This window comes from Sus scrofa, chromosome 17, assembly GCF_000003025.6.
Source record: "Sus scrofa isolate TJ Tabasco breed Duroc chromosome 17, Sscrofa11.1, whole genome shotgun sequence".
Lineage (NCBI taxonomy): Eukaryota > Metazoa > Chordata > Mammalia > Artiodactyla > Suidae > Sus > Sus scrofa.
The window spans coordinates 25,864,378-25,890,436 of NC_010459.5; the positions used below are offsets into that span (position 1 = coordinate 25,864,378).

The following is a 26,059-nucleotide window of genomic DNA, read 5'->3' on the forward strand; positions in this document are numbered from 1 at the left end:
ACAGTCTCCTGTTTTAGCTCTGAGAACTCTTGACTCAAAATATCTCTTGCCCCCCATGACTTACAACCTTAGATCCTTGCATACCCTTAGCTAATACATCATTTTCAGACACAAGGATGTGAAGTCACCAAGCAGAAGTCACTAAGCCAACAGTGAGACATAATTGTGAGTGGTGGCCTGGAACTCTATGTTGAGAAGGACCATAAAGAAGGACCTGGCTTTCTCATGATGGGTTATGGGCTGTCCACGCCATATTAGAAAGGGCAGTAGCAACACCTGCCAGCTCTCTGCAGCCGGTAGGTACTAAATTCATCTTTGGTGAATTGAGCCAGGCACAAAAATATAACCAACAGAATGGTTTCCCCCTCTTTCCTACTTTTTGAACCCGAACACATCTGCCCCCAAGTAAGTCTGCCTGTGTGATGAGCTATGAGAACATTCTTTAAACAAAAGCAAAAGCAAAAACAGAGATGTCCTCTGTCTTATATAATTTCATTTGCAAACTCGTTCTTGAAAGTTCCATTTTAAACTGCCCAGTCCTCTGGGACTAATTAGTGCTTTAGTGCAATAAAATTTTTCATTGCCGGTGGTGAAATTCCCAAGTGTTCAATTGCCTGAGACTCAGTCATCCTGAGTCAGACAAGTATGATCCTTGCCTCTTAAGGAACCAGTGACTCAAGACACAGTGTTCACTTTGACCAGTAAATGGGGTTTTTCCCAATTATCAAGTCATTTTCAAAGATCGTCATCCATCACAGCTTGTAATTACAGAGACTGGATGGTACCATAGTTCAAAGCACAGACTCTCAAAACATAACTACTATTGTAAATGATTATGGGAGGAAGTTGGGTCAAAGTTCAGACCCACAGGCACTGGGAGGATCTGTGGTCCAAAAAGTTGGGTCTGTCCTGGCAGTGATTCCTGCTTGGCACAAGGAGAATTTGAACACAGCATCCTTCCCATGAGTGTAGGATAAGTTTATTAAAAATTCCCCCTTGGATGAAATATTATGCCTAGTGTTTCCTTCAGTATACCTTGGGGTTTACGGAAGGAGGAAGGAGAATGAAGGAGGATTGGAGGAAATAAAATAGGTCGTGAGTTAATAATTGCTAAAGCTGGATGATGGTTACATGAGATTTCACTCTACTTTTGTACATCTCTGATATTTTCTATAATAAAAAAGGAAATTTAAAAGGCATTGGGCAGGAGTTCCCTGGTGGCTTAGCAAGTTAAGAATTCAGCGTTGTCACTGCTGGGACTCAGGTCGCTGCTGTGGCACAGGTTCAATCCCTGGCCCAAGAACTTCTGAATGCTTCAGGTGCAGACAAAAAAAAAATAAAACCATTGGTCAGAAAGAGAGGCAATAAACAAAACTGAGGCTTTAGATTGTTCTCAAGAAACTATTCATTTTAGTGGACAAGCTTACAATGTGTCATGAGGAGGCAACAGATGCCCAAAGGGCTACAGTGCTAAGTGGAGCCATGGCTAAAGTAACACAAGGAAAACTAGTGCCTATTAAACAATTACTATGTTGAAGGTACTCTTTTAAGTACTTTGCACATATTAATTCTCATCACAACCCTCTGAAATAAGTGCAAACGTTATTATCCCCATTTTGGAAATGGAAGCACAGAACGATTAAGTAACTTGTACAACGTCACACAGCTGATACATAGTAGAGACAGGATTTGACACATTGAGGGGGCCATTACAAGCCCTACTTTATAATAAAGCTGCTTTGGGGATCATGAAGAAATGCAAAAATATTTCTGGCTGGGAAAACTGGGACAGGCTTCCTTGAAGAAGTGTCTTTGGTCCTGGATTTGAATGAAGGTAACAGATAGAGTTGGTGGGGGGAGAGTGTATTCTGGAGTGAGAGGACAGTTTAGGCATAGGAGCAATAGCAGGAGGTACAGACATATTCAGAAGGTGATCTGGATCGCTGATCTGGGAGTTAGAGACAGGTGCAGACAGTAGCAATCTGAGAAGCCTTCATGGAGGAGGTGAGCCTGAGAGGTTGTTGAAACTCTAGGTAACTAGGAGAGAGGAAGAAAGATCTTGTGATTGGGTCAGAAGCTGGGCTTGAGGCAGAGACAAGGACCAGTCTCCCATTGCACTCACACCTACGCAGAGGCTCCAGGAGCCTTGAGCTTCACTTGCCTTTGGCTAGAGCAAGGTTTACTGCCTAGGCAGCTTGAGCCTTTGGGCAATTGCCCAGCCCCAAGGCATGCCAATTTCTTGTGGGCTTGGCACCAAGCCCAACACCCCATCTTTGCTCAATAGAACTTGGGGCTCTCAGATAAAAGGCCAATGAAAGCACCAAAACACCAATGAAGGGCTGACGTGCTGCCCAGCAGTGGACTTGCCGCTGCTGCTCCAGCCACACCAGCCGCCTAGAACTCAGAAGCAATTGCGGCCTGGAAAAGGCAATGACTCTCCATCATGGTCTTCTCAGTGTTGTGGAAAGTAGAAAGTAAAATGCACTACCAGGGGCACTCGTAAGACCAAGCAAGGGAAGCAGTCCGCTTGGTTGGGAAACTGATTTTAAAAGCAGCGTGGTTCTGCGGCGCTTCCCTCACACTTTAAACACCACACCTCCCCTTTGTGCTTATCGGTTAACTTATTTTCCTCCAAGTGTACATTTAAGGACATTCTTAAAACTCCAAGCCGAGGACCCTTTATAAAGGCAAACTTCATATATACGCGGGACTGCTTTTAGGGGATATGTATATTAGAATATCTTGCCCTGTGCTTAATTTGATTTTGTGGGATTATGCCTTTTGCAGCAGAGCAAGTGTATTTATTCTACTGCAAACCATTTAATAATTACAGGTGGTATCTGCACTCCAGGGATGTATTTGGAACATAGTTGAGAAATTTGAAAAAAAGGGTATCTTTTCCTCCTAGCTTGCAATCAGAGAAATGCAGACAGCCAAGCAAAATAATAACAGCCGTGTTAGTAACAATAACTCAAATTGCAAAAAAGGTAGAAAATAACACACATTTAATACGCATCAATAACGTGCAAAACAGATGTAACTGATTTACTCTGAGGTGTCAGGATCTAGTAATACGTTATTTTTTCTTGCCGGCATTCAATAAATATTGATTGGCTGGTGGATGGATGGGTGGCATACTTCTCAGCCATGCCAAGATGTTGAGAGGCTTGACATCTGTCCATTTTAGAGCTGCCTGCTTCTCCCAAGGTTTGCAGCCCACACTTTGTCAATAATCTCTCAGCCTTGCTCGGTTTTAGGTCAATGTTTGGTGATGCATTGCAGATCTGTATTCCATTACTGTGCTGCTGTCCATAAAAATCTCTCTTGCATAGCATTTCTTTGACAGGCAGGCACCACTGAAATGTCATCCCCGCCAGGGGCAGTATTTTATGGAGCCTCACTGGATGCAGCACACTCCATCCATTACACCCTAAAGAGTAAGAGATTCTGGATTCGATGCACTTGCTCGCCACAAAAAAAAAAAAAAAGTTTACTATAAATTCAGGAAGAGAGAAGACATTTATTTTCAAGCAACCCAAATAAAGGGAAAGAAGGATAAATGGATGCCAAGAAATCTCTCTCTCTCCGTGGGTGAGCCCGTTTGATGGATAGCATTAGTTAAACCTTCCAATAAGAAAGATTTCCAATGATTAACTTTTTTTAATTAAAAGTCATGTTTCATTTTGAAGAACCCAATGCGACAGGCCAAAGGAGAGCATGTGAGAAACATGGGCTCCCTGGTTGGCGGTTAGCGCAGTGATGGAAACCCACACATTACCCTGGTGACACTTGATGGTTTAGAAATCCACGAATGTCTTTCCCTTCTCTCTTTATGGACTAATTCTGAAACCACCTCCTGGATAATAAAATCCAAACTGCCTTCGAAGATCTGATCGAAGTTTTTCTTTCATGTGAGCTTTGAGACTGCCTCCTAAGGTGATATTAGCTCAAAGGTGGCTATTTGCAATCACCCTTCTCTCTTTATCCAAACCAAAGCACAGTGAAATCCAACACAGTTTAATTTTGTGAGCTCTTCTGGGCCACAGGAGAAATATCACGAAGTGGTGTTTTTTGTTTTTTTTAATTTCTAGTCCCCTACCTGGATTATGCAAGTTCTCATTACTTAATCGTTCCCCTTCAGCTAAAAGAAACAGACAGAACACAGATTTGGAGGTTATGGAGGGAATTATATAGATTGAAAAAGAAATATCTGTATGTTGGCATAGTCATGTTTATTTCAGAAATGAATGTTTGCATGTCATATAAGAGGATTTGGGGTTCTATGATGGCAATAATTCTTTTCTTTTTTTTTTTTGCTTTTTTTTGTTTGTTTGTTTGTTTGCTTTTTAGGGCCACACTTGTGGCATATGGAAGTTCCGGGTCTAGGAGTTGAATCGGAGCTACAGCTGCCAGCTTATGCCACAGCCACAGCAATGATGGATCCCCAACCCACTGAGCGAGGCCAGGGATCAAACCTGCCTCCTCCAGGATACCAGTCGGATTTGTTTCCACTGAGCCACAACAGGAACTCCCAATAATTCTTTTATTAAGGGAGAAAATATCATCGATTATAATGGACAAGTGTAGTGATATATGAATCGCTTAGTATAGAATAAGTGATCCCTGAATCAGTTACCTCTATCTGCGAAATGGAACTAAAACTCCACGTAGAAGTTTTGCATGAGGGACTAGAGATATGTATACAGAGCACCTGGCAAAGAGCAGGGCACACAGTAGGCACGCTCTACATGGCAGCAAATGTAATTGGGGAATTTGGGGAAGGGATTTCTACAAGATCTAAATCAAAGGTTCTCCAACTAGACAGAGAATGAGAAAAATTATGCCAAAGGAGTAAAGAGATGGTCCCACCATTCTTTCTCAGACCCGTTCTCTCATCTGAGCTTTTAGCAAAAACTAGATAACGGTTAAACTTTCTGGTGAGAGTCTGGTGCCTGTGTTTCTGCACTGCTGATTGAAAGAAGAGTTGTAGCCGAAGAGGGCTCGTATGCATGAGACAAGGTTGATCTGTTTGGAAACGGGAAAGCCCAGCATCCACCTTTAGGAAGGTTGAGAACCTCTTCACTTTCCCAGAAGGCACTGAGTTCTTGCCAGCAGACCCCAGTGTGGTTTGCCTCAGAAGCGGCTACAACATTCTCACCCATCTAAACCTTTGGGCTCTTGGGATTCCAAAGTCTTACCCTCTGGACATTAGCCAGCAAACGCGACTGATGCCAAACTAGCTAGGTACTCTCTGCATTTCAGCTCCACTATATCTACCATTGAAGCATCTTTTGCCAAAGACAAGGCTGAAAAGACTGCAGCTGCCCTCTGTGGAACTTTGTCTAAGAATCCGTAGACCTAAAGAGTTGAAAACTAGAGGATAAAGACAGCCTTGTCTCCATGATCCTGGCCCAGCTGTCCACGGGCTTGCTGAATGAATCTGCCTTTTGGCAGTATCTCTGTGAATCCAGAGTCCTAAAACACCTCTATAACACCTGGCTATGGGATACAGAACAAAGGAGTCAATTTATAGCCAGGAAAGGAGCGTAAATGTAGAAAGAGAAAGAACAGGGGAAAAGTCTCCAACTTAAAATTAGCCTACAAACCAAAATTCCAAATTTTCTGAAAAAAAAAAAAACCACATCCCACAAAATGAAAAAATCAGGATGTGAATTTATACCAGGTGAAATTAATTTTATGGGGGGTCATGAAAAAAATAGGTTATGTTCAGTTTGCTCAGAGCGATAAAGCCATGGATGGCATCTGTTCAAAAAAGAAAAATTAAAGATGTGGGAAACACAAGCAAAAATAAACATGAACAGGAGTTCCCATCGTGGCTCAGCAGAAACTTATCTAACTAGGAACTATGAGGTTGCGGGTTCGATCCCTGGCCTTGCTCAGTGGGTTAAGGATCTGGTGTTGCTGTGAGCTGTGGTGTAGGCTGGCAGCTGTAGCTCTGATTTGACCCCTAGCCTGGAAACCTCCATATGCTGAGGGTGTGGCCCTAAAAAGCAAAAAACAAAATAAAATAAATAAACACGAATAGGAATAGGAACTGATTGCAATTTTAAAAATATAATGTCTTGAATAGAATCTCAATAAATGGGGTAAAATCCAACCTGGGCACAGTTGAAGAGATAATTATTGAATTGAGGATAACACCCTGTTTATTAAAACCTACAGCAAACTTGATTTTTAATGCTGAAACTTCAACAGCATTCTCTTTATTGCTGGGGCAAAATAAAGATGATGCCTATCATCTACTTTATGTGACACTATGCTGTATCTCATAGCCAATTAAATAATTATAAATCTGGGGTTTTTTGGGGTTTTTTTTGGGTTTTTTTTTTCTTTTTTTTTTTTTTTTTTTTTTTTTTTGCCTTTTCTAGGGCTGCTCCCATGGCATATGGAGGTTCCCGGGCTAGGGGTCTAATCAGAGCTGTAACCACTGGCCTATGCCACAGCCACAGCAACATGGGATCCGAGCAGTGTCTGCGACCTACACCACAGCTCACGGCAACGCCAGATCCTTAACCCACAGAGCAAGGCCAGGGATCAAACCCACAACCTCATGGTTCCTAGTCAGATTCGTTAACCACTGAGCCATGATGGGAACTCCTAATTATAAATCTTTTAAAAAGTGAAAACATTAGGAGAAAGTTATAAAACTTAGAAAAGACATAAAATAGGCCCTGAATGAATGGAGTGATATACTAAGTTCATGGATAGGCATATGGAATAACATAAAGATAACATGTTAATCTACTAATTCAATGCAATTTCAACAAAAGTCTCAATAGTACTTTTCTGTGAAACTAGACAAAATGACCCTAAAACATCAGCCATAATTTAGTCACATGGCCACATACAAGGGCAAGGGAAGCTGGAAAATTGATCCTAACTATACCCCAGGAAGAAAAGAAAATGAACTTGATGACCAGTTAATATTTTCTGCCACCAACAAAAATCATGTGGCAAAGTGACAAACAATTTTATAGCAGAAAATTGAAACCAATGACACTAACCACTGAATGAGCTGAAGAACCAGTGAAAACTCATTAAACTACTGAGTTACTTTGTGAATTGGTCAGGATTCTGCAGAGAAAAAGAATCAACCAGATATGTACATAAAGAGTTTGGTTATAAGGAATTGGCTTATGCAACTATAGAGACTGGCAAGTCCAAAATCTACAGGGTGGGCTGGCAGACAGGAGACTCAGGAGAGAGTCCAAAAGCAGTGCTGGATGATTATCCCTTGCTCAGAAAAGGCTTGTCTTTTTATTCAGTTGTTCAGACCTTCAACTGATTGGATGAGGCCCACCACATCAGGGAAGGCAATCTGCTTTACTTAGAGTCCACCAATTTAATGCTAATCTCATCCAAAAAAAAGGCACTTTCACAGGAACCTGAGAGCACCCCAGGACCCAGCCAAGTTGACACCTAAAATTAACCTTCACACTTTTTATCTGCACATTCCTGAGAGTCAGCAATAGAAGATAATCAAAGGTCATGTTTGGAGTTCCTATTGTGGCTCAGCAGTAATGAACCCAACTAGTATCCATGAGGATCGGATTCAATCCCTGGTCCCACTTGGTGGGTTAAGGATCCAGCATTGCTGTGAGCTGCAGTGAAGGTCACTGTGCCAGACACAGCTCAGGTCTGGCATTGCTGTGGCTGTGGCGTAGGCTGGCAGCTGCAGCTCTGATTTGACCCTTAGCCTGGGAACTTCCATATGCCTCAGATGTGTCCCTAAAAAGACAAAAAAAAAAAAAAAAAGGTCACACGCCCCTGACTCCTGTCACTTGCCTCCCAATGACCTTTGTTAGAAAGAGGCCAGTCCAGCCTTCTCCTCACCCCCTACAGCTATTTCCACTTCTGACACCCGTATTTTATTCTAGAGGCCAAAGGGAGCTACTGAGTGTTCTGGAGAAAGCAAAGGGGCCAGATGCAAATGGACTTGCAGAAAGATTTTCCTGACCTTCAGGGGGGAAAGCACTTTTGCCTGAGCTGATCAGGAAAACAGAACTGAAGGGAAGGCATTCGTGGCATTCAAAGGCCCAGGGGTGTGAAAAGGCACAGTGTCACGAACAATTGGGGGAGCCTCTGCTCGCTGATAATTAATCAGCGTCACCTAATTTAGCAATGAAATGCTCCTTCCCATATGTTCCCCGGGAGAGCCCATGACAGACATCTCCTCCTTTAAAGGCCCCAATTAAAGATATGGAGGCACTCAGAGTCTTTAGTTTGCTCATGCACCCTTTAGTCCTCAAGCCTTTCATGGGCATTTTTAAGACAGAGAATGTCTGTCACCATATGGGAATAGTGGGGTGGTCCAGTAACTGCACGTTGGTCTCAGACCTGGCCCAGCATCTCTGAGACTCAACTTCTGCATCTGTGAAATGGAGCAGTACTTACTCCCTCGAGGAGTGATGAGGGTGGGACAGGAAAGCGTTGAGCACAGCACGGGTGAGGAGTGACTGCCCCATAAAGGCAGGGACTTCGTCCTCCTCGCTCCTTAGAGCAGGGCTCCCTGGCCACCTGCACATCTGGGCGCTTCACAGGTGTCAGTCAAAGGATCAGCTATTTCAGGCCTCAGAAAGAACAGCTTGACAGGGCTGATTATTAAAAAACAAGAAAATTAGTGTTCAATGAATTAGATGTGGCATTGATTTTTAAACTTTTATTCAAATATTTATTTGTTCAGCATGAACCCAACAGCAAGGGAGCCAGCCAAATTTAATCAGTATCTATTCAAGTTCATTTTTAAATACATAAGTGCATGTATATGTGTACATGTCCTTCTGGAGTTCTCTTGTGGTGCAGCGAGGTAAGGATCCAGTGCTGCTGCTGCAACGACTCAAGTTGTTACTGTGGCGTGGGTTCAGTCCCTGGCCTGGGAACTTCCACATGCTGTGGGCATGGCAAGGAAGGAAGGAAGGAATGAGAAGGAGAAGGAGGGAGGGAGGGATGAAGGAAGAGAAAGAGGGGGGTGAGGAAGGGAGGAAGGAAGAAAATATACATGTCCTTTCAATATGGTGTGTATTTTATGTATTTAAATTCATAATATGGGGGTTATATATAATTTATAAGTATATATGCATGTAAATATTAAACAATATAATTATATGAGTAGATATAAATACAACTGTATTCTTAAATATGTACTTTTCAAGTGCACATACAAATCAACATAAAACGTATATATCTATTTTATTTTGTAGAGATCTGTATGTGTGTACTTCAGAATTGTGTTTTATCACTTTCTTCCACACTGGGAATAAGACCAGGACGATGCAAGCCAAGTCTGTGATAGATTCTCCCATCAAATTAAACCACACCTAAGCCCCTTCTCAAAAACCTCAAATGGGTTTACCCAAAACCTACAGACAAGCAGCCAGGGGTTGCCTCAGGCAGCACGCGGAATTGTCACAGAGCTTTTACCGCAGGGCCAGCCTCTGCAGCCACTGCAAGGTCTCCTCGAGAACAGAGTACAGATTTCAATCTTCTTCCAAAGGAAACTGGGAGCCTGTGAGATGCGTAGCCCTGATGAAGGCAGGCTTTGCTTTTGTTCATATGGAGAAAGAAAATATGTGTTTATATTCTTTTCGATCCTCGGATATGATTTTTTTTAAGGAGCTGGTACAGAAGCTTTTCTTGCCCCAAGAGAAAGTGGCAAACAGTATTCTAGTCTACACCGCAGAAATCAGGACTTCCTGGGCTATGCAGCCAATAAGACCCCTCCCCACAACCCTCCCTGTAGGTGGCCTGTGAATAGCCAGGGGACAGCCAGCCTTCACAGTGTCCCCTCCCCGCTCCACAGGCTAAGCTGACACTATTCCTTGAGCTACTCCCTGGACCATTCCGATGGACTTTCGGGGTAGGGGCTGGTAGTTTCCGGTGACATTAGACTCCTCCACATCTTAAATGCTGTTTGGGGTCAAAACATGGCATTATGATGAACTTTGAGGTGACACTTGGTTCAGTTCCTCATTGCCGTTTACCAAACAGCCCCCCAACCTAGTGGCTTAAAACAGCACAAACAGGAATTCCTGTGGCAGCTCAGGAGTTACCAAATCTGACGAGCATCCATGAGGGGGCAGGTTCAATCCCTGGCCTTGCTCAGTTGGTTAAGGATCCAGCGTTGCCATGAGCTGTGGTGTAGGTCACAGACGCAGCTAGGATTTGGCGTGGCTTTGGCTGAGGCGGAAGCCAGCAGCTACAGCTCCAATTCGACCCCTAGCCTGAGAACCTCCATATGCTGCAGGTGTGGCCCTAAAATTCAAAAAAAAAAAAAAAAAAAAAAAGCACAAACATTCACTTGTTCAGAATCCTGTAACTAGGCAAGGACACTTGTCTCTCTCCACTGATGACTGGTGATTCGGCTGCATCTGGAGCAAGAGAGCCTTCAAAGGGGTGTTGGAACCATGGGGGTGCCAGGCCACGATCTCCCCGAGGCCTTGTCCATAGGCCAGACCAAGCTCTTCTGCACAGACCCTGGCACAGAGGTCAGAGGTCATTCTTCCCCCACATCCTGTGGATCAAAGCAAGTCACCAGGTCACCCCAACTCAGGGGGAAATACACACAGAAGCGGAGAACTGCTTGGATTCCTTTGGGGTAATAGAGAAGGGAGCCAAAGGAAGAAAATTAATGAAATGACAGTTACTATTGCAGAGAACATTCTAAAACATGAGCCCTTGCTCAGAATTGTAAGGCTGGAAGTCTTTGGAAAGACGATTTAATGAATGCCTGGTGTTCTTAACCTGGTCAGCTTTGGCTGCACCTAGAGACCCTCATACCAAGTAACGTTAGTCAGAAAGAGAAAGACAAATACCATATGGTATCACTTATATGTGGAATCTAAACATGACACAAATGACCGTACCTACAAAACAGAAAACAGACTAATGGGCATAGAGAACAGACTTGTGGTTGCTAAGGGGGAAGGGGAGGTAGTGGGATGCAGGGGGATTTTGGGGTCCGTAGATGCAAACTGTCACATTTAGAATGGATAAGCAATGAGGCTCTACTGACAGCACAGGGAACTATATCCAATCTCCTATGATAGGAGTTCCCATTGCGGCTCTGCTGTAACAAACCCAACTAATATCCATGAGGATGTGGGTTCTATTCCTGGCCTCACTCAGTGTGTTGAGGATCCAGTGTGGCCTTGAACTGTGGTGTAGGTCGTAGATGTGGCTCGGATGCCAAGCATTGCTATAGGTGTGGAGTAGGCTGGCAACTGCAGCTCTGATTCGACCCTTAGCCTGGGAACTTCCATATGCCGCAGGTACAGCCCTAAAAAGCATAAATAAATAAGTAAATAAATAAGAATATATGAGTGTGTGTGTGTGTGTGTGTGTGTGTGTGTGCATATGTATGATTGAGTCGATTCACTTTGCTATACAGCAGAAATTGTCATGACATTGGAAATCAACCATACTTAATTTAAAAAATAAAAGATAAAATATGGCACAAATGAACTTATCTACAAAACAGAAACAGACTCACAGACATACAGAACAGACTTGTGGTTATCAAGGAGGAGGGAGAGGAGGTGGAATGGACTGGGAGTTTGGGCTTAGCAGATGTAACCTATTATGTGTAGAATGGATAAACAACAAAGTTCCACTAGATAGCACAGGGACCTGTATTCAATATCCTGTAATAAACCATAATGGAAAAGAAAAAAGTTAATATGGACATTAAAGAAAATCTGGCTAGCCTCAAAGTACCCGTGGATCCCTTTGAAACTGAATGCAAAACGTTGCCTGTGTGTGCTTTTTTGTTCTTGGAGGAAGGTGGGGGATCTGTAACATTTAATCCATCTTTAAAGGAGGCTATAATCCAAAAAAAAAAAAAAAAGTAAATAACCTTATCCCATAACTGACAGGCAGCATCACCCACCTGTGGATAGAACAGTCTTGAAAATAACCACCAGCCCACAATTCAGAGCTAAAAAAAAAAAAGGAGCTGTTCGATAGCACCAACCCATCTTAGATTGTGTTTCTTTTCACAGAAAGCCTATAACTGTCTTCTGCAGGAAGACATTTCAGATTCTAAAGTAAAGATCACCTTTCAAGGTTGACAATGTTCTGAGAAGCCTCTTTACGGCAGAAACAAGCCAAGGTCAGGAAAGGCAGCAGGGAAGCAGGAGGGGAAGAAAAGAGAGGCAGATGGAAAATCCAGGGGCCTGGGCTGGCTCCGGACAAACTGAATCTTTGAAAAGAACCCAATTGCTTCAACTGATAGAATTTAAGGAAACTTCTCCAAAGCTGTCTGACCCTGTGTCTAACTTGGCTTTATTTCTCTCCATAGCCACGGGACCCGATGCGCCGGGGAGGTTTCTGCCGCAGCCAACAACAATATCTGCGGGGTTGGAGTGGCCTACAGCTCCAAGGTTGCAGGTAGGCTGTCCCTGTTCCTGCTAAACAGCCCCAGGAGGCATCATCCTTGCTCTCTGGCCTGCGGAGAGGCCGGTAAAAATTCCCAGTGGAACGGGAGAACAGGGCTGGTAGATTTAACAAGAGTGCTATCAATAAACTTTAAAATTTCAGGCGTTCCCGTTATGGCTCAGCTGGCAAAGGACCCAAAATAGTGTCAGTGAGGCGGCAGCTATCTATTGGACCATGCAGCTCTAGATGGTTCTTCCTGGTTATAGTGAGTGTAAGGTGTATGTGTGTTTCGGGGGGGGGGGGTAGGTGGGTGTGAAACAGAGAGAGAGAGCTGTAGGAAGGTGTATCAGTTAAGAATTCTTTTGGAGTTCCCGTTGTGGTTCAGTGGGTTAAGAACCTGACTAATATCCATGAGGATGTGGGTTTGATCCCTGGCCTCATTCAGTGGGTTAAGGATCTGGTGTTGCTGTGAGCTGTGGTGTAGGTCGCAGCTGTGACTCAGATCCCTGCCCCCCCCCCCTTGCTGCAGCTGTGGCTGTGTAGACTGGCAGCTGTAGCTCTCATTCGATCCCCTAGCCTGGGAACTTCCACATGCCACGGGTGCAGCTGTAAAAAGAAGAAAAGAAAAGAAACAAAACATTACCAGCACCTGGAGCCTTTCCTGTGTCCCTTATGAATTACTTACTGAATAACTACTACGATCCTGATTTTAACAGCAAATGTTGCTCGTTCCCAGTTTTTAAACTTTTTGTGGGGTTCCCATCATGGCTCAGCGGTTAACGAATCTGACTAGTATCCATGAGGACACAGGCTCGATCCCTGGCTTCTCTCAGGGGGTTAAGGATCCGGCATTGCTGTGACTGTGGTATAGGTCGCAGACGGGTCTCATCCTGCATTGCTGTGGCTCTGGGGTAGGCCGGCAGCTAAGCTCCAATTTGACCCCTAGCCTGGGAATGTCCATATGCCATGGTGCAGCCTTAAAAAACAACAACGACAACAAAAAAAAAACTTTATGCAAGTGGAATTGTACTGTCTGTACTCTTTGTGTATCAGTATCCATAATATTTTTTACTGAAGTATAGCTGATTAACAATGTTGTGCCAATTTCTGCTGTACAAAAAAGTAGCCATATATATATATGTATATATGTATAAATTCTTTTTCATATTCTTTTCCATGATGGTTTATTACAGGATATTGAATATAATTCCCTGTGCTATTCAATAGGATCTTGTTTATCCACTCTATATGTAATAGTTTGCATCTGCTAATCCCAAACTCCCAATCCATCCCTCCCCCCACTTCCTCTCCCTTGTCCACCACAAGTCTGTTCTGTATGTCTGCCAGTCTATTCCATTTCATAAATAAGTTCATTTGTGTGATATTTTAGATTCTTTTAGATTCCACATATGTGATATCATATGGTATTTGTCTTTGTCTGACTTACTTCACTTAGTATGATTATCTCTACGTCCATCCATGTTGCTGCAAATGGCATTATTTCATTCTTTTTTATGGCTGAGTAATATTCCATTATGTATATGTACCACATCTTCTTTATCCATTCATCTGTCAATGGACATTTTTGTTGCTTCCTATCTTGGCCATTGTGAATAGTGCTGCAGTGAAATTAAGAGGGCATATATCTTTTCAGATTATAGTTTTGTCTGAGTATCCATAATATCTTAATAGGACTCAAAGATGGTAGAAGATAAGAAGGTGTGTACAAATTATCGTAAATATACTCAGAACTTTTCAAAATGTTTTTTGGATTTTTTTTTTTTTTTGGTTTTTTTAGTTTGGGTTTTTTTTTCCCACAATGCATCCCATCTTTATGAAAATATATATTTTACCTAAAATCTTTTTATTAAGTCCCACGGGAAGGGTGTTTAACAAATTTCTTTTTATGGGACCTTTAGAAATGAGGGTGGCAGGAGTTCCTGTCGTGGCACAGTGGAAACAAATCTGACTAGGGACCATGAGGTTGTGGGTTCGATCCCTGGCCTCGCTCAGTGGGTTAAATATCTGGCATAGCCATGAGCTCTGGTGTGGGTTGCAGATGTGGCTCAGATCCCATGTTGCCATGGCTGTGGAGTAGGCCGGAGGCTACAGCTCCCATTAGACCCCTAGCCTGGGAACCTCCATATACGGCAGGTGTAGCCCTTAAAAGACAAAGACAAGAAAAAAAAAGAAATGAGGGTGGCAGAACACCAGAAATTTAGAAACCAGCACCACAAAAAAAGGGGGGGGGAGAAAGGGGTTCATAAGCTTTCAACAAAATGCTGAAGAACAGAGTGGCTCCTAGCTCCTTCCAAGTTTTGCATCAGATTTGGTTCTTAATTTATTCAGGCTGAGTCACCCAACCTTGTTTTTCTTTTTTTACAACAGTCTCGACGTTTTTTTCCTGGTGATTTAATGAAACCATAAACATACTCTGTGCTGACACTTGCATTTCCAGGGACCTAAATAAAGCAAGAGCAACCTATACAAACCCATCATTAACCTCTTTCACAGCCATTTGCTAAGACGCTTGCCTGAGCTGGGTGCTGAATTTCACACAAGAATGCATCTGGAAGGCTCTGAAATGTAACAGGAGGGGGCTTTGCCCCCACCCCGGGTTTCAGCTCTCTGTACTTTGTGTGCCTCCAAAATGCTGGCATTAAAATGTCAGAAGCCATTATGAGCTCAGAGGAAAGAATATCACCCGGTTAATATTTTATCAGCCTGGCTCACACCTCGGGTGCTATCTAAATGAGGTGGGTTTCCTATTCACAGGACAGATGGGAGGCAACTGAAAATTTCAAGCCTGGATTTCTCATTCACGATGATGGTCTTCAAAAGAATTTTGAAGTTTCTGCATGCCCAAAGCCACTGGGCTTTTGAACAAGGGATTTTTAGAACCACTGCCTGCAAAGGGGATGAGCTAATGGCATTTGGGGTCCATTGGGGTCTTTCTCTCCATCTGTTTCTTCTATCTCTTTCTCTCATAGTCTCCACTCTGAAAACATCTGAGGAGCTCATCAGCTGTACCTAATGCTCCTGTTCTCTTTGCTTGAATTCCCTAAAAGCTAACCTGAAGCAAGGATTTAGGGTGCAAGGAGGTTTTGGGGGTGGTAACCCTGGAAGCCAGAGTGAGGGAAATAGATAGAAAGATGGTGAGGGAGGGCCAAGAAAAGTATGTAGATGAACTGGATGCTCCTCCCATGGACAACTGGGGGTCTGGAGGGCTGTGGGGATACCTCTCAGAATTGCCCCCCAGATGAGGCAGCTGGGGACTTTATCCACCAGCTCCCATCCCTCCTTGATGGGGGCAGGATGGATTCTCAGCCACTAGTGCCTGGCCTGTCCAGCCTGCAGCTCACATGGGCTGAGCATGCGCACACACACATACCCCCCCCCCCCCCAAGCAGAGGACATGTAGCAGGGTCACTCGGACTGGGCCAGTGGATCCAGGCAGGGTGCGACAGCCTCCGACTTAACCCTGATCCCAAAGGCTAGTGAATGCAGCCTGGTACCTCAAAGACATGACCTGACCCATGGTGGTGAACCCAGATACCCACAGATCTCCCAGCAATGCTCTGAGGATCCAGAAACCAAGCCCAGATCCGGTGGGAGGTATGTCCAGCCACATTCTGAGCAAAGGAGCCTCCTTTATCTACTCCCTTAACCCCAGCTTTGCTCCCCGGTAGCCACTCCTATGGGTCCTAAGTGCTCTAAGGCCAGAAGCTCCAGTCCCCATCCTCTGCCCGTTGGGACATCCAATGACCTCTAGGCTCTCTCTGAGGAGTAAAAGGAATTCTTCCTGAGGAAGCCCCAGAGAGTTACTTGAGAGTCGCAATAGAAGCAGCATTCTTTTACAGATTTAGGGGGAACATTTTGTTCATCCTGGCAGGCAATGCCAAAAGTTGGCTGGTTTTCAGTACTCTAAATGAGCCGAACCCTCCAGAGAATCTTTCAGGAGCTCTCTGAGCTAGAGGGGCCTAGAGCGCCACCTGGTGGCCAGAAAGATCACTGCTAGTCTCAAAGTGTGAGTCAAAAGTTAGGGAGGCACTGGGTCCCAGGTCTTCCTTCACCTTGTCTTCAAAATCAGGCTAAAGTTAAGATGCTGTAGAATTAAGTCCAGAAAATGAAAGGAAAGTAGAGATAAGATTCTAAAAATGAGTCTTCTGAAGGAAAAGAAGGAAAACATCATTGATCATCTCTTCATCTGCCCATCAACCTACTGGGTTACTCTTCTACTCATAAACTTTGCTCATTTTTCCATAGATTTTCCTGTCTTTTTCTTGTTAATTTGCCTGTGTTCTTGGTATGTCTCAGATATTAGTCCCGGATCAGTTTTTTCTTGTTGTTTTGCTTTGTCTTTTTAGGGCCACACCTGCATCATATGGATGTTCCCAGGCTAGGGGTCGAATCCGAGCTGCAGCTGCCAGCCTATGCCATGGCCACAGCAACACCAGATCTGAGCTGCATCTGCAACCTACACCACAGTTCACAGCAACACCGAATCCTTGACCCACTGAGCAGGAACAGGAATCAAGCCTGTGTCCTCATGGACACTAGTCGGGTTTGTTCCACTGAGCCACAACAGGAAATCCTAGCCCCAATCAGTTTTAATCAGTGCAGAAATCTTCACATAAGGCCACTAGTCCCTCTGGATTCCATGTATGTCATGGCAGATGGGGATACAGGTTTATTTTTCTCCAAATGGTGAGCCAATGTCCTCGATACCATCTACTTAATAATCCACCTTGTACATTTGATTTGTGGTACCACCTTCATTGTAATATTAAGTCCCCATACCCAGGTGGTTAGTCTCTGTGTAAATCTAAATTAGATGAAATTTTCTAGCAAGTGTAAGTTAGTGTAGCCACACACTTCCTACTACTGGGCCTTTGAATGTGCTCTTCCCTCTGCCCAGAACACCTGCCCCCCCTACGTTCTGCCTGGCCACCTCCTCATCATCCCTAAGCAAGTAGGTCCCCCCTAGTGTCCCTCAGCATCACCATCCAGGCCAGTTCCTCATCCACACTTGATAAAAATGCTGTATCTTGGAGTTCCTGTCGTGGCTCAGGAATCCGACTAGGAACCATGATGTTGCAGGTTCAATCCCTGGCCTCGCTCAGTGGGTTAAGGATCCAGCCTTGCCGTGAGCTGTGGTGTATGTCTCAGATGCACCTCAGGTCCCACGCTGCTGTGTCTGTGGGGTAGGCCAGAGGCTACAGCTCCGATTCGACCCCCAGCCTGGGAAACTCAGTATGTCTTGGGTGCAGCCCTAGAAAAATAAAAGACAGGAAAAAAAAATGCTGTATCTTCTCTTCCCAGCACCAGCAGTGTTGGTTACCACACATTATTATGCATGGTGCTTTGATCAATATCTTTCTCCCCAGGCAGACAACAGTCTCCACCAAGTCCACAACTCCACAAAGTCCTAATCAACCCACAGTCCCTGGAAGCCAAGCTCCCATTTAGAAACAGGCTTATCTGTATATATGTACATGTGTGGCTGAATCATTCTGTTGTATAGCAGAAATTACTGCAATGTTGTAAATCAACTATACTTTCATAAAATCTTTAAAAATGAAGCGGGGGGGGGGGGAAGAAACAGGCTTAGGAGCTCCCACTGTGGCTCAGCAGGTTATAAACCTGACTAGTATCCATGAGGATATGGGGTCGATCCCTGGCCTCGCTCAGTGGGTTAAGGATCCAGGGTTGCTGTGAGTTGTGGTGTAGATCACAGACGAAGCTCAGATGCAGTATTGCTGTGGTGTACTGCAGAAAGGGAGGGAAGAGGAGAAAAGAAACAGGCTTATCAAGGAATGTCTCACATTAGGAAGGCTAGCAACCTTTGCCAGGGGAATAAAATTTCCTTTAGATATTTATGTAAGGAAAGACTTGGCTGAGTTTCAAAAAGGATAGTATGGATGGGTCTGTGCATCCTTCCTGATCCCTTAAGGTGTAACTCAGACAGCCTGAGGCTGGACACGGGATTGTTCAGCCAATCCCAGGGCACTGGGATGGCAGACCCTCCAGCCACACCCAGGTCCCCAGCCTCTTCCGCTCCTCTCCGGTGAACCGGGGACCAATACCCAGCACCTTCCGTACCCTCACGTGTCCACAGGTATCCGGATGCTGGACCAGCCCTTCATGACGGACATCATCGAGGCCTCTTCCATCAGCCACATGCCTCAGCTCATTGACATCTACAGCGCCAGCTGGGGCCCCACCGACAACGGGAAGACGGTGGACGGGCCGCGGGAGCTCACGCTTCAGGCGATGGCCGACGGTGTGAACAAGGTAAGGTCCTTCTCGCCGCCACGCAGCCCTGGACCACGCACGCGCAGTGGTGGGGGTGCGGGTAGGGGCGGGTGGAATAGGGCTCAGGGCCGGGAGAGGACGTGAACGTGACGGTAGAGTGGAGCGAGGGGCAGGGAGGCGGCGGGGTGGGGCAGTTACCCTGTGTGTGTCAGCTCCAGGTCCTTCGAGAAATGGATCCCAAAACCAGATTCATGGTGCAGAATTATTTGAGGAAGCACCTGTGAAGAGCAAAGGGAAGGGGGCAGCAGGGGCGGAGGTCCCACTATGGAGGGGGGTCGGGGGGGGCTGCACTAGCACCCCCACACCATGCAGGCATGGCTTCTAATACACACACACACACACACACACACTCACACACACACACGGTGCCAAGCGGGTGGGAGCACTTCCTTCTGGTGCCGGTAGCAGCCCTGGCAGCAGGACCTCCACGCAACTGGGTGGATTCAGAGCACAGCAGCAAGGGCAGCATCTAGATGCTCTCCAGGCAAGTTGGCTGCGTTTTTGTGGCCATGCATCCCTGAGATTAGCCCAGAGACCGATAGAGACAAAAAGAAGGGCCCAAGGCCGCACCTCAAAGGGAGGCAGCCAGGAGCCAGGGTCACTACGCTGGTCAGCGGCCGGTGGCCAGCAGGAGGAGGTGGCCTCTGCAACGTTGGGGCAAGATCCACCCCAGACAAGACACAACCAGGCTCCAGGGTCAGTGTCTCCCTGGGTTCAGGTCCCAGGGCCATTGCTCAGGTTTGAGTCTTTCCATCTGCAGTGACTGACCTCACAGAGCCATAGTGTTCTTGCCTGTGAAATGCTGATAAGTGTGCATTTCTGCCGGTCACTCTGAGGTTTAAGTGGGACAGATGTGCAAGGGTTCGGCCTTGGGAGGTGCCACAAAGGGTCAGTTTTTGTCCAGGTCATTACGGACTGTAACCAACGGCCCCAAAACTTGGAGGCATAAAGTACAGTGTTTCCTTAGACTTGTGGACTCTATGGTCAAGAATTCAGATGGGAGGAGTTCCCGTCGTGGCTCAGCAGTTAGAGAACCAGACTAGCATCCATGAGGACATGGGTTCAATCCCTGGCCTTGCTCAGTGGGTTAAGGATCCGGCGTTGCCGTGAGCTGTGGTGTAAGTCGCAGATGTGGCTCAGATCTGGCATTGCTGTGGCTCTGGCATAGACTAGCAGCTATAGCTCTGATTAGACCCCTAGCCTGGGAACCTCCATATGCCGCAGGTGCAGCCCTAAAAAGACAAAAGACAAAAATAAATAAATAAATAAAATGCATCTGTTCTATGTATATGTTTAAATTGTTTAGTCTGTATGTGGAAAATACATAAATCCATTACTGATATATTTAGAACAATAAAAGAGGTATATGTACAAAATACTATATACTTAACAGTAGCCCAGAAGGGAAAAAAATTTGAAGAAAATTAGGGTGGACTACTGAAGGCAATTTTTGGGAAAGAGTTACAATATACCAAATATTGAGGGGTTTTGGTTTTCTTTTCATTTTTCAACAATAGTCACCATCCTGTACATTAGCTCCTCAGAACCTATTCATCTTATATTTGGAAGTTCATACCCTCAGACCAACATTTCCCATTTCATTGCCTCTCCCTCAGCCACTGGTAACTACCATTCTACTCTCTGGTTCTATGAGTCCAGGTTTTTTAGATTTCACATATAAATGATACCATGTGGTGTTTATCCTTCCCTGTCTGGCTTATTTCCCTTAGCAAACTGCCCTCGATAACGCCCATCCACCTTGTCACAAATGTCAGGATTTCCCTCTTTTTAATGACTGAGTAATATTCCTTCTCTATCCACTATGCGTCAGTGGACACTTAGGTTGCTTCCATGCCTTGGCGATTGTACATAATGCTGCAATGAACATGGGGGTGCAGATATCTTTTTGAGTTACTGTTTTCATTTTCTTCAGATGAATATCCAGAAGTGGTAGGAAAGGCTAGCCAGTTTGCCTCCAGCAGGAACCACTCTGCAAGTATAGTTTATGCTCCAGGGCCCCAGCGAATCAGGTCAAGGCTGTATTTTATTTCAGACCACATTATTTGGGGGTTCCTTCCTTTCCCTTCCCCCATTCAAAAGCTTATCCTGAGAGCTCTCCCTCAGTATGTCGGGTGCCCCCGGGCCTCTGCCTGGGGCTGTGCTTCTAGGGAACCCACGGTATTACATTAATCCACTAGGGTTCGCTCTTCCTTTTGGCTACCTGGAAGCTCAGAACTAAGTTTGTGCCTAACAACATAAACTTTTTTAGGCTAGGTTTCCTGCTGCCTCTCCAATTTCTCCCCGTCTTCCCCAACCATAGCCTCCAAAATCATTCCTTAGCAAAAGTTCTTGTAAAAGTTCTTGTATCCTTTTTTGTATTTCTATTCAACCTAAGCCTCTGAACACTAAGCAGTGTAAAATTTATGGGGGGGAAAAAAAGGATGAAATGAGCTTAATTTGATTAGATTAAATTTAGCTGGAAAAATTCTAACTTTGGATCTTCAAATTATTGCCTGCTTACACACATTCCCAGTCTTAATGGACTAAAGACTCTCACTGGACAAAAATTGACAGCATCTGGGTCCCAAACAATAGTCCAGAATAAGTCAAACAAAGTACAACCCATCAGAGCAGGGGCCAGTCAACCTTGGACCACAGGCCAAGTGGGGCCCACAGCTGTCTTTGCAAATTGAGTTCTCCTGGAACACAGCCAGGTCCATCAAGGCCTTTGTGCCTTCCCAGCCATGATTTCTCTTTTAGACACAGCTGTCACAGGCTTCACAGGGAAGGAAGCCCGAGAGGCGCTGAGTGAATGAAATCATTACTCAGAGTCCTGGGTCTGGTGCTGGCCTGTCCACCCCTCCATCCACACTAGACAGCACACACTGCCTTGTTTCTGCTGCTGCCAGGATTCTTTTACAAACTAGCCTGAGAGTTCCCATTATGGCTCATCAGTAACGAACCCGACTAGTATTCATGAGAATGCAGGTTCGATCCCTGGCCTCGCTCAGTGGGTTAAGGATCCAGTGTTGCTGTGGCTGTGGCATAGGCCAACAGCTGCAGATCCAATTTGACCCCTAGCCTGGAAACTTCCATATGCCTCGGGTGCAGCCCTAAAAAGATCAAAAAAGAACTAGCATGAACAAGTGGAGCACTGAGCTTGGGAGTCAGGAGGCCTGAGTTCAAACCTTGATCCTGGCCCTCACTGGCCAGGGACTGTCAGACTGGTCACTTACCTTCCCCACTCTTCATTTTCTTCTTTTGAAAAACAGTCCAATCAGTGGTTCTCGAAGTGTGGCCACCGACCCACCTGAGAGTTAGTGAGAAAGGCAGAACCTCAGCCCCCCCACCCACCCACCTGATGTATCAGAGTGTGCATTTTAACAAGATCCCGTTCAAGTTGGAGAGGTGCTTCTCTAGATATCTCTAAAATATGTATTGTGTAACCCTAAGATACTAAGACCGTAAGATGTGTGGTTTCTAAAAAGCCACAGTGATGAGAAAAAGGCAGCCTAGGTGACTCATTTCCAGAAGCAACGGCACTGCAGTTCCTTGCTGGATGGATTGATAACCAAACCATACCCTTCAGTTTGTCTCTGAGTTGCAGACACAGAGACCCAGGTAGCTCAACTAAAGAGGTGTTAGTTGGAAATCCTCTTGTGGTTCAGTGGAAACGAACCTGACTACTATCCATGAGGATGTGGGTTTGATCCCTGGCCTTGCTTAGTGGGTTAAGGATCCTGTGTTGCCATGAGCTGTGGTGTAGGTTGCAGATGCAGCTCAGATCCAGAGTTGCTGTGGCTGTGGTGTAGGCCAGCAGCTGCAACTCCAATTCGACCCCTAGCCTGGGAACCTCCATATGCTGCACCTGTGGCCCTAAAATAAATAAATAAAATAAAGAGGTGTTAGTTGTAAGGATGCACAGAGAGAGATGAGGGCAGTGAAATGCATATGGGAAGGACCTCATACAGCCTGGGACCAGGCAGATGTTCTGGGTCAAAGGTGACTGCAGGACACTGGCCCCAAGAGTGTCCAGAGGTCCCCCCTAGGGCCCTGCAATCATGGAGGGGCCACTCTACCTCCCTGTTTTCACCAGCTTGGGGTGTCTTTCTGGAATCCATTGTTCTTCTTTCTTGAGGCTTGTGTTCACATGGGACAGCTACTAAGACATGACCCCATCAGCATCTCCTTTATCACAATGTTAGACTCTACTCCAACTGCCATCAGCCCCCCTCCAATGCTTTAAGGGGAATTTTGGCCCCAAATTAGGGGAGACACCCCTCCCCCTTGTAGACTTCCAAAATTAAAAATGTAGTTCTCTGAGTTCCTGTTGTGGCTCAATGGTAACAAAACCAACTAGTATCCATAATGATGCAGGTTTGATCCCTGGCCTCACTGAGTGGGTTAAGGATCTGGCGTCACTGTGAGCTCTGGTGTAGGTCGCAGACATCACTCAGATCCTGCATTGCTGTGGCTGGTATAGGCTGGGCAGCAGCAGCTCTAATTTGATCCCTAGCCTGGGAACTTCCATATGCCACAGGTATGGCCCTAAAAAGACAAAAAAAAAAAAAAAAAGAAAGAAAAAGAAAAAGAAAGAAACACGGTTATGTTGGAAATGTGGTTCTGTTGGAAAAATTCCTATTTGAAGGGTAAGAAGTCAGTCAGAGGTTGCTAATGGAGTCCTTTTCTTTTCTGGAAAACACCGCAGGACAGATGACTACACTGACCCTGGCTCTTCAGCCCTCGATGGAGAAGTTACTTCTCAGCTGTTGAATTGTTCCAAAGAGCTAAACAGAAGTATAACACCCCCTCTGTTACGGGTTGAATTGTGTCCCATGCCCCCCCCACAAAAAATTCATATGTTGAAGTCTCAACCCCAACAGCTCAGAATGTAACTTTGTTTAAAAAGGGTCATTGCAGGGGAGTTCCCATCATGGCGCAGTGGAAATGAATCTGACTAGGAATCATGAGGTTGCTGGTTTGATCCCTGGCCTCACTCGGCAGGTTGGGGATCTGGCGTTGCCGTGAGCTGTGGTGTGGGTGGCAGACACGGCTCAGGTCTGGTGTTGCTGTGGCTGTGGTGTAGGCAGGCAGCTGTAGCTCCGATTCTACCCCTAGCCTGGGAACCTCCATATGCCTCAGGTGCTGCCCTTAAAAAAAAAAAAAAAGGGTCATTGCAGATGTAATTGGGTAAGATGACATCATACTGGAACAGGGAGGGCCCCTAATTACTTATAAAAAATGAAACCTTGTCTGTATAAAAAAGGAAAACTTGAGCTCCTGTTGTGATGCAATGGAATCGATGGTGTATCTGCAGCAGCAAGGACACAGGTTCCATCCCTGGCCCAACACAATAGGTTAAGGATCCAGCATTGTTACAGCTGTGGCGTAGGTCACAACTCTAGGATTTGAGCCCTGGCCCAGGAACTCCATATGCTGTGGGGCAGCCAAAAAAAAAGGGGGGGGATAACTTGAATCAAATAAAACTTTACAGAAAGAGTACCTTGGACAGAGACTCATCTATAGAGAGAAGACCCTGAGAAGATGCAGGCAGAAATTAGGGAGAGGCCTCTATAAGCCAAGGATGGCCAGTGATTCACCGAAACCACCAGAACTGGGGAAGAGGCATGGAGCAGATTCTCCCTCACAACCCCCAAAAGAAACTACCTCTGCTGACCTCTTGACCTTGGCCTCTGAGCCTCCAGAGCTGCTAGACAATAAATGCCTGTTATTCACACCCCCAGCTGGTGGTGCTTTGTCACAGACTCAGGCAACATGGAAACCACACGGCCACTTATCCAGGTTACTCTTGATGTCGCCTGGTTCTCTCTTGTGTAGTCAAGACGGCAGATATGTGATCCAATTCCAACTGTTTTTCTTCTCATTTGGGACCATGTGGGTGCCCTTCCTCCATTCTCTAACGCCATCCCTCCAAGAAGAAGCATGACGTAGGACTAGGAGAGAAAAATGTTTCCGAGGTAGGCGCGGGGCCAAGCTGGAGTTGGTTCTTGATGACATCACCCTGGTAACTTGAACTTCAACATGGAAATTGGCATATAAAACTCTGACACGTGCCCCTCAGAGAGCCAGTTGTCAGACAGTTAACAGCACACACCTGGGTGGAAGACCCTGCTGGCTTCCCTTTAGTGTTAGCATCTAGATACCTACTTATAGTCCCCACTGAGAGGAAGACCCAGCTTTGCCTTCAGGGGTTCAGAAATTCCCTTCAGGAAGAAGAAAATCAGCTAAAGCACCATGGTTTTGTGTTTCCCCAAAATGACAAGGCTCCCAGCCATAGTCTCCAGTTACCTGAGACTATGGAGGCCAATTCCTTTAAGGAATTCAAGAAAAGATCTCACATCCTAGGCCATTCAGCACCTGTGCATTTAACAAAAGGATCCCAGAAACACAAGCGTGAAAGTCCTTGCAAGTGGACAGCTAAACATCAATTGCTACACTTGGACCATTATTTAGGAAATAATGATTTATTACAAGGTTATGTCAATCAGCCGTCAACATTCAGCCTGTCTGAGACAGCCACAAGGATCCTTGACATTTGATTGGTCAGTGCAGTTCACAGAGGGGGTTTACCAGTAGGCTGGGCTTGAGGGGGGTGTGGCACAGAAGCTAATGAGGCTGCCCCATTTTAGCACTTAGACCCTTAGGAGTCCGTGCAGATGGCTCATTTCCCTACTGCATTACTCACTGTGTGGCTGGAGAGAAATGGTGGCACATCCAAGTCCAGGACCAGGTGACAGCAGGTACCCAGGGGAACACTTGGCAGATGTCTCCCTTCCTCATCAGACATGGATTTTCACTGAGAAGCCTTTTTTGACATCCGAGACAAAAGAGAGTTGGGGAGTAGGTGACATCTGGCCTCAGTTGGAATTTACAATGCAAATAGGCTCAGTGCAGTTAACCCCAGGTGGCTCCTGTCACTTTCCACAAGATTTTGAACTGCTCCGTTGAGTCTCAAGGTGGGGAATTTCTCTCTCTTCCATCCGTAGTGTCCCCTGCTGCAACTAAAAAGGCTCTCTCAAGTGTGTTTGTTCTGCAAAGCATGCCGAAACTTAAGAGAAAAAAATGTTATGACTTATCTTCAGATGACAGCATGTAAATATTTCAGAAATTGAAATGAGTATGGTGAAAAATACACAATTTCTCATTTGACTTTCCCCCAAGCTGTGGGAAGGATTTTTTCCTGTTTCAAGGTGACTTTTTTAGACAGTGTTATAGAATTTGTGAGAGCAATGGGATATTATACATGAGCAAAGATTTCCTCCCAATTATTTCAGTTGTCTGGTCTAGTCTAAAGAAAAATCCACCTCTGAATGGTGATCCCAACAAAGGA

General features: G+C 45.3%; 1 protein-coding gene across 1 annotated transcript in view; it reads left to right on the forward strand.

The window, feature by feature from the left end:
• PCSK2 (proprotein convertase subtilisin/kexin type 2) overlaps positions 1-26,059 on the forward strand; it is a 239,267-nt gene that overhangs the window by 182,954 nt on the left and 30,254 nt on the right. Inside the window, 2 exon segments of the mRNA NM_001004044.1 lie at positions 12,317-12,405; positions 18,512-18,687. Of these exon segments, the coding sequence (NP_001004044.1) occupies positions 12,317-12,405; positions 18,512-18,687 (265 nt within the window).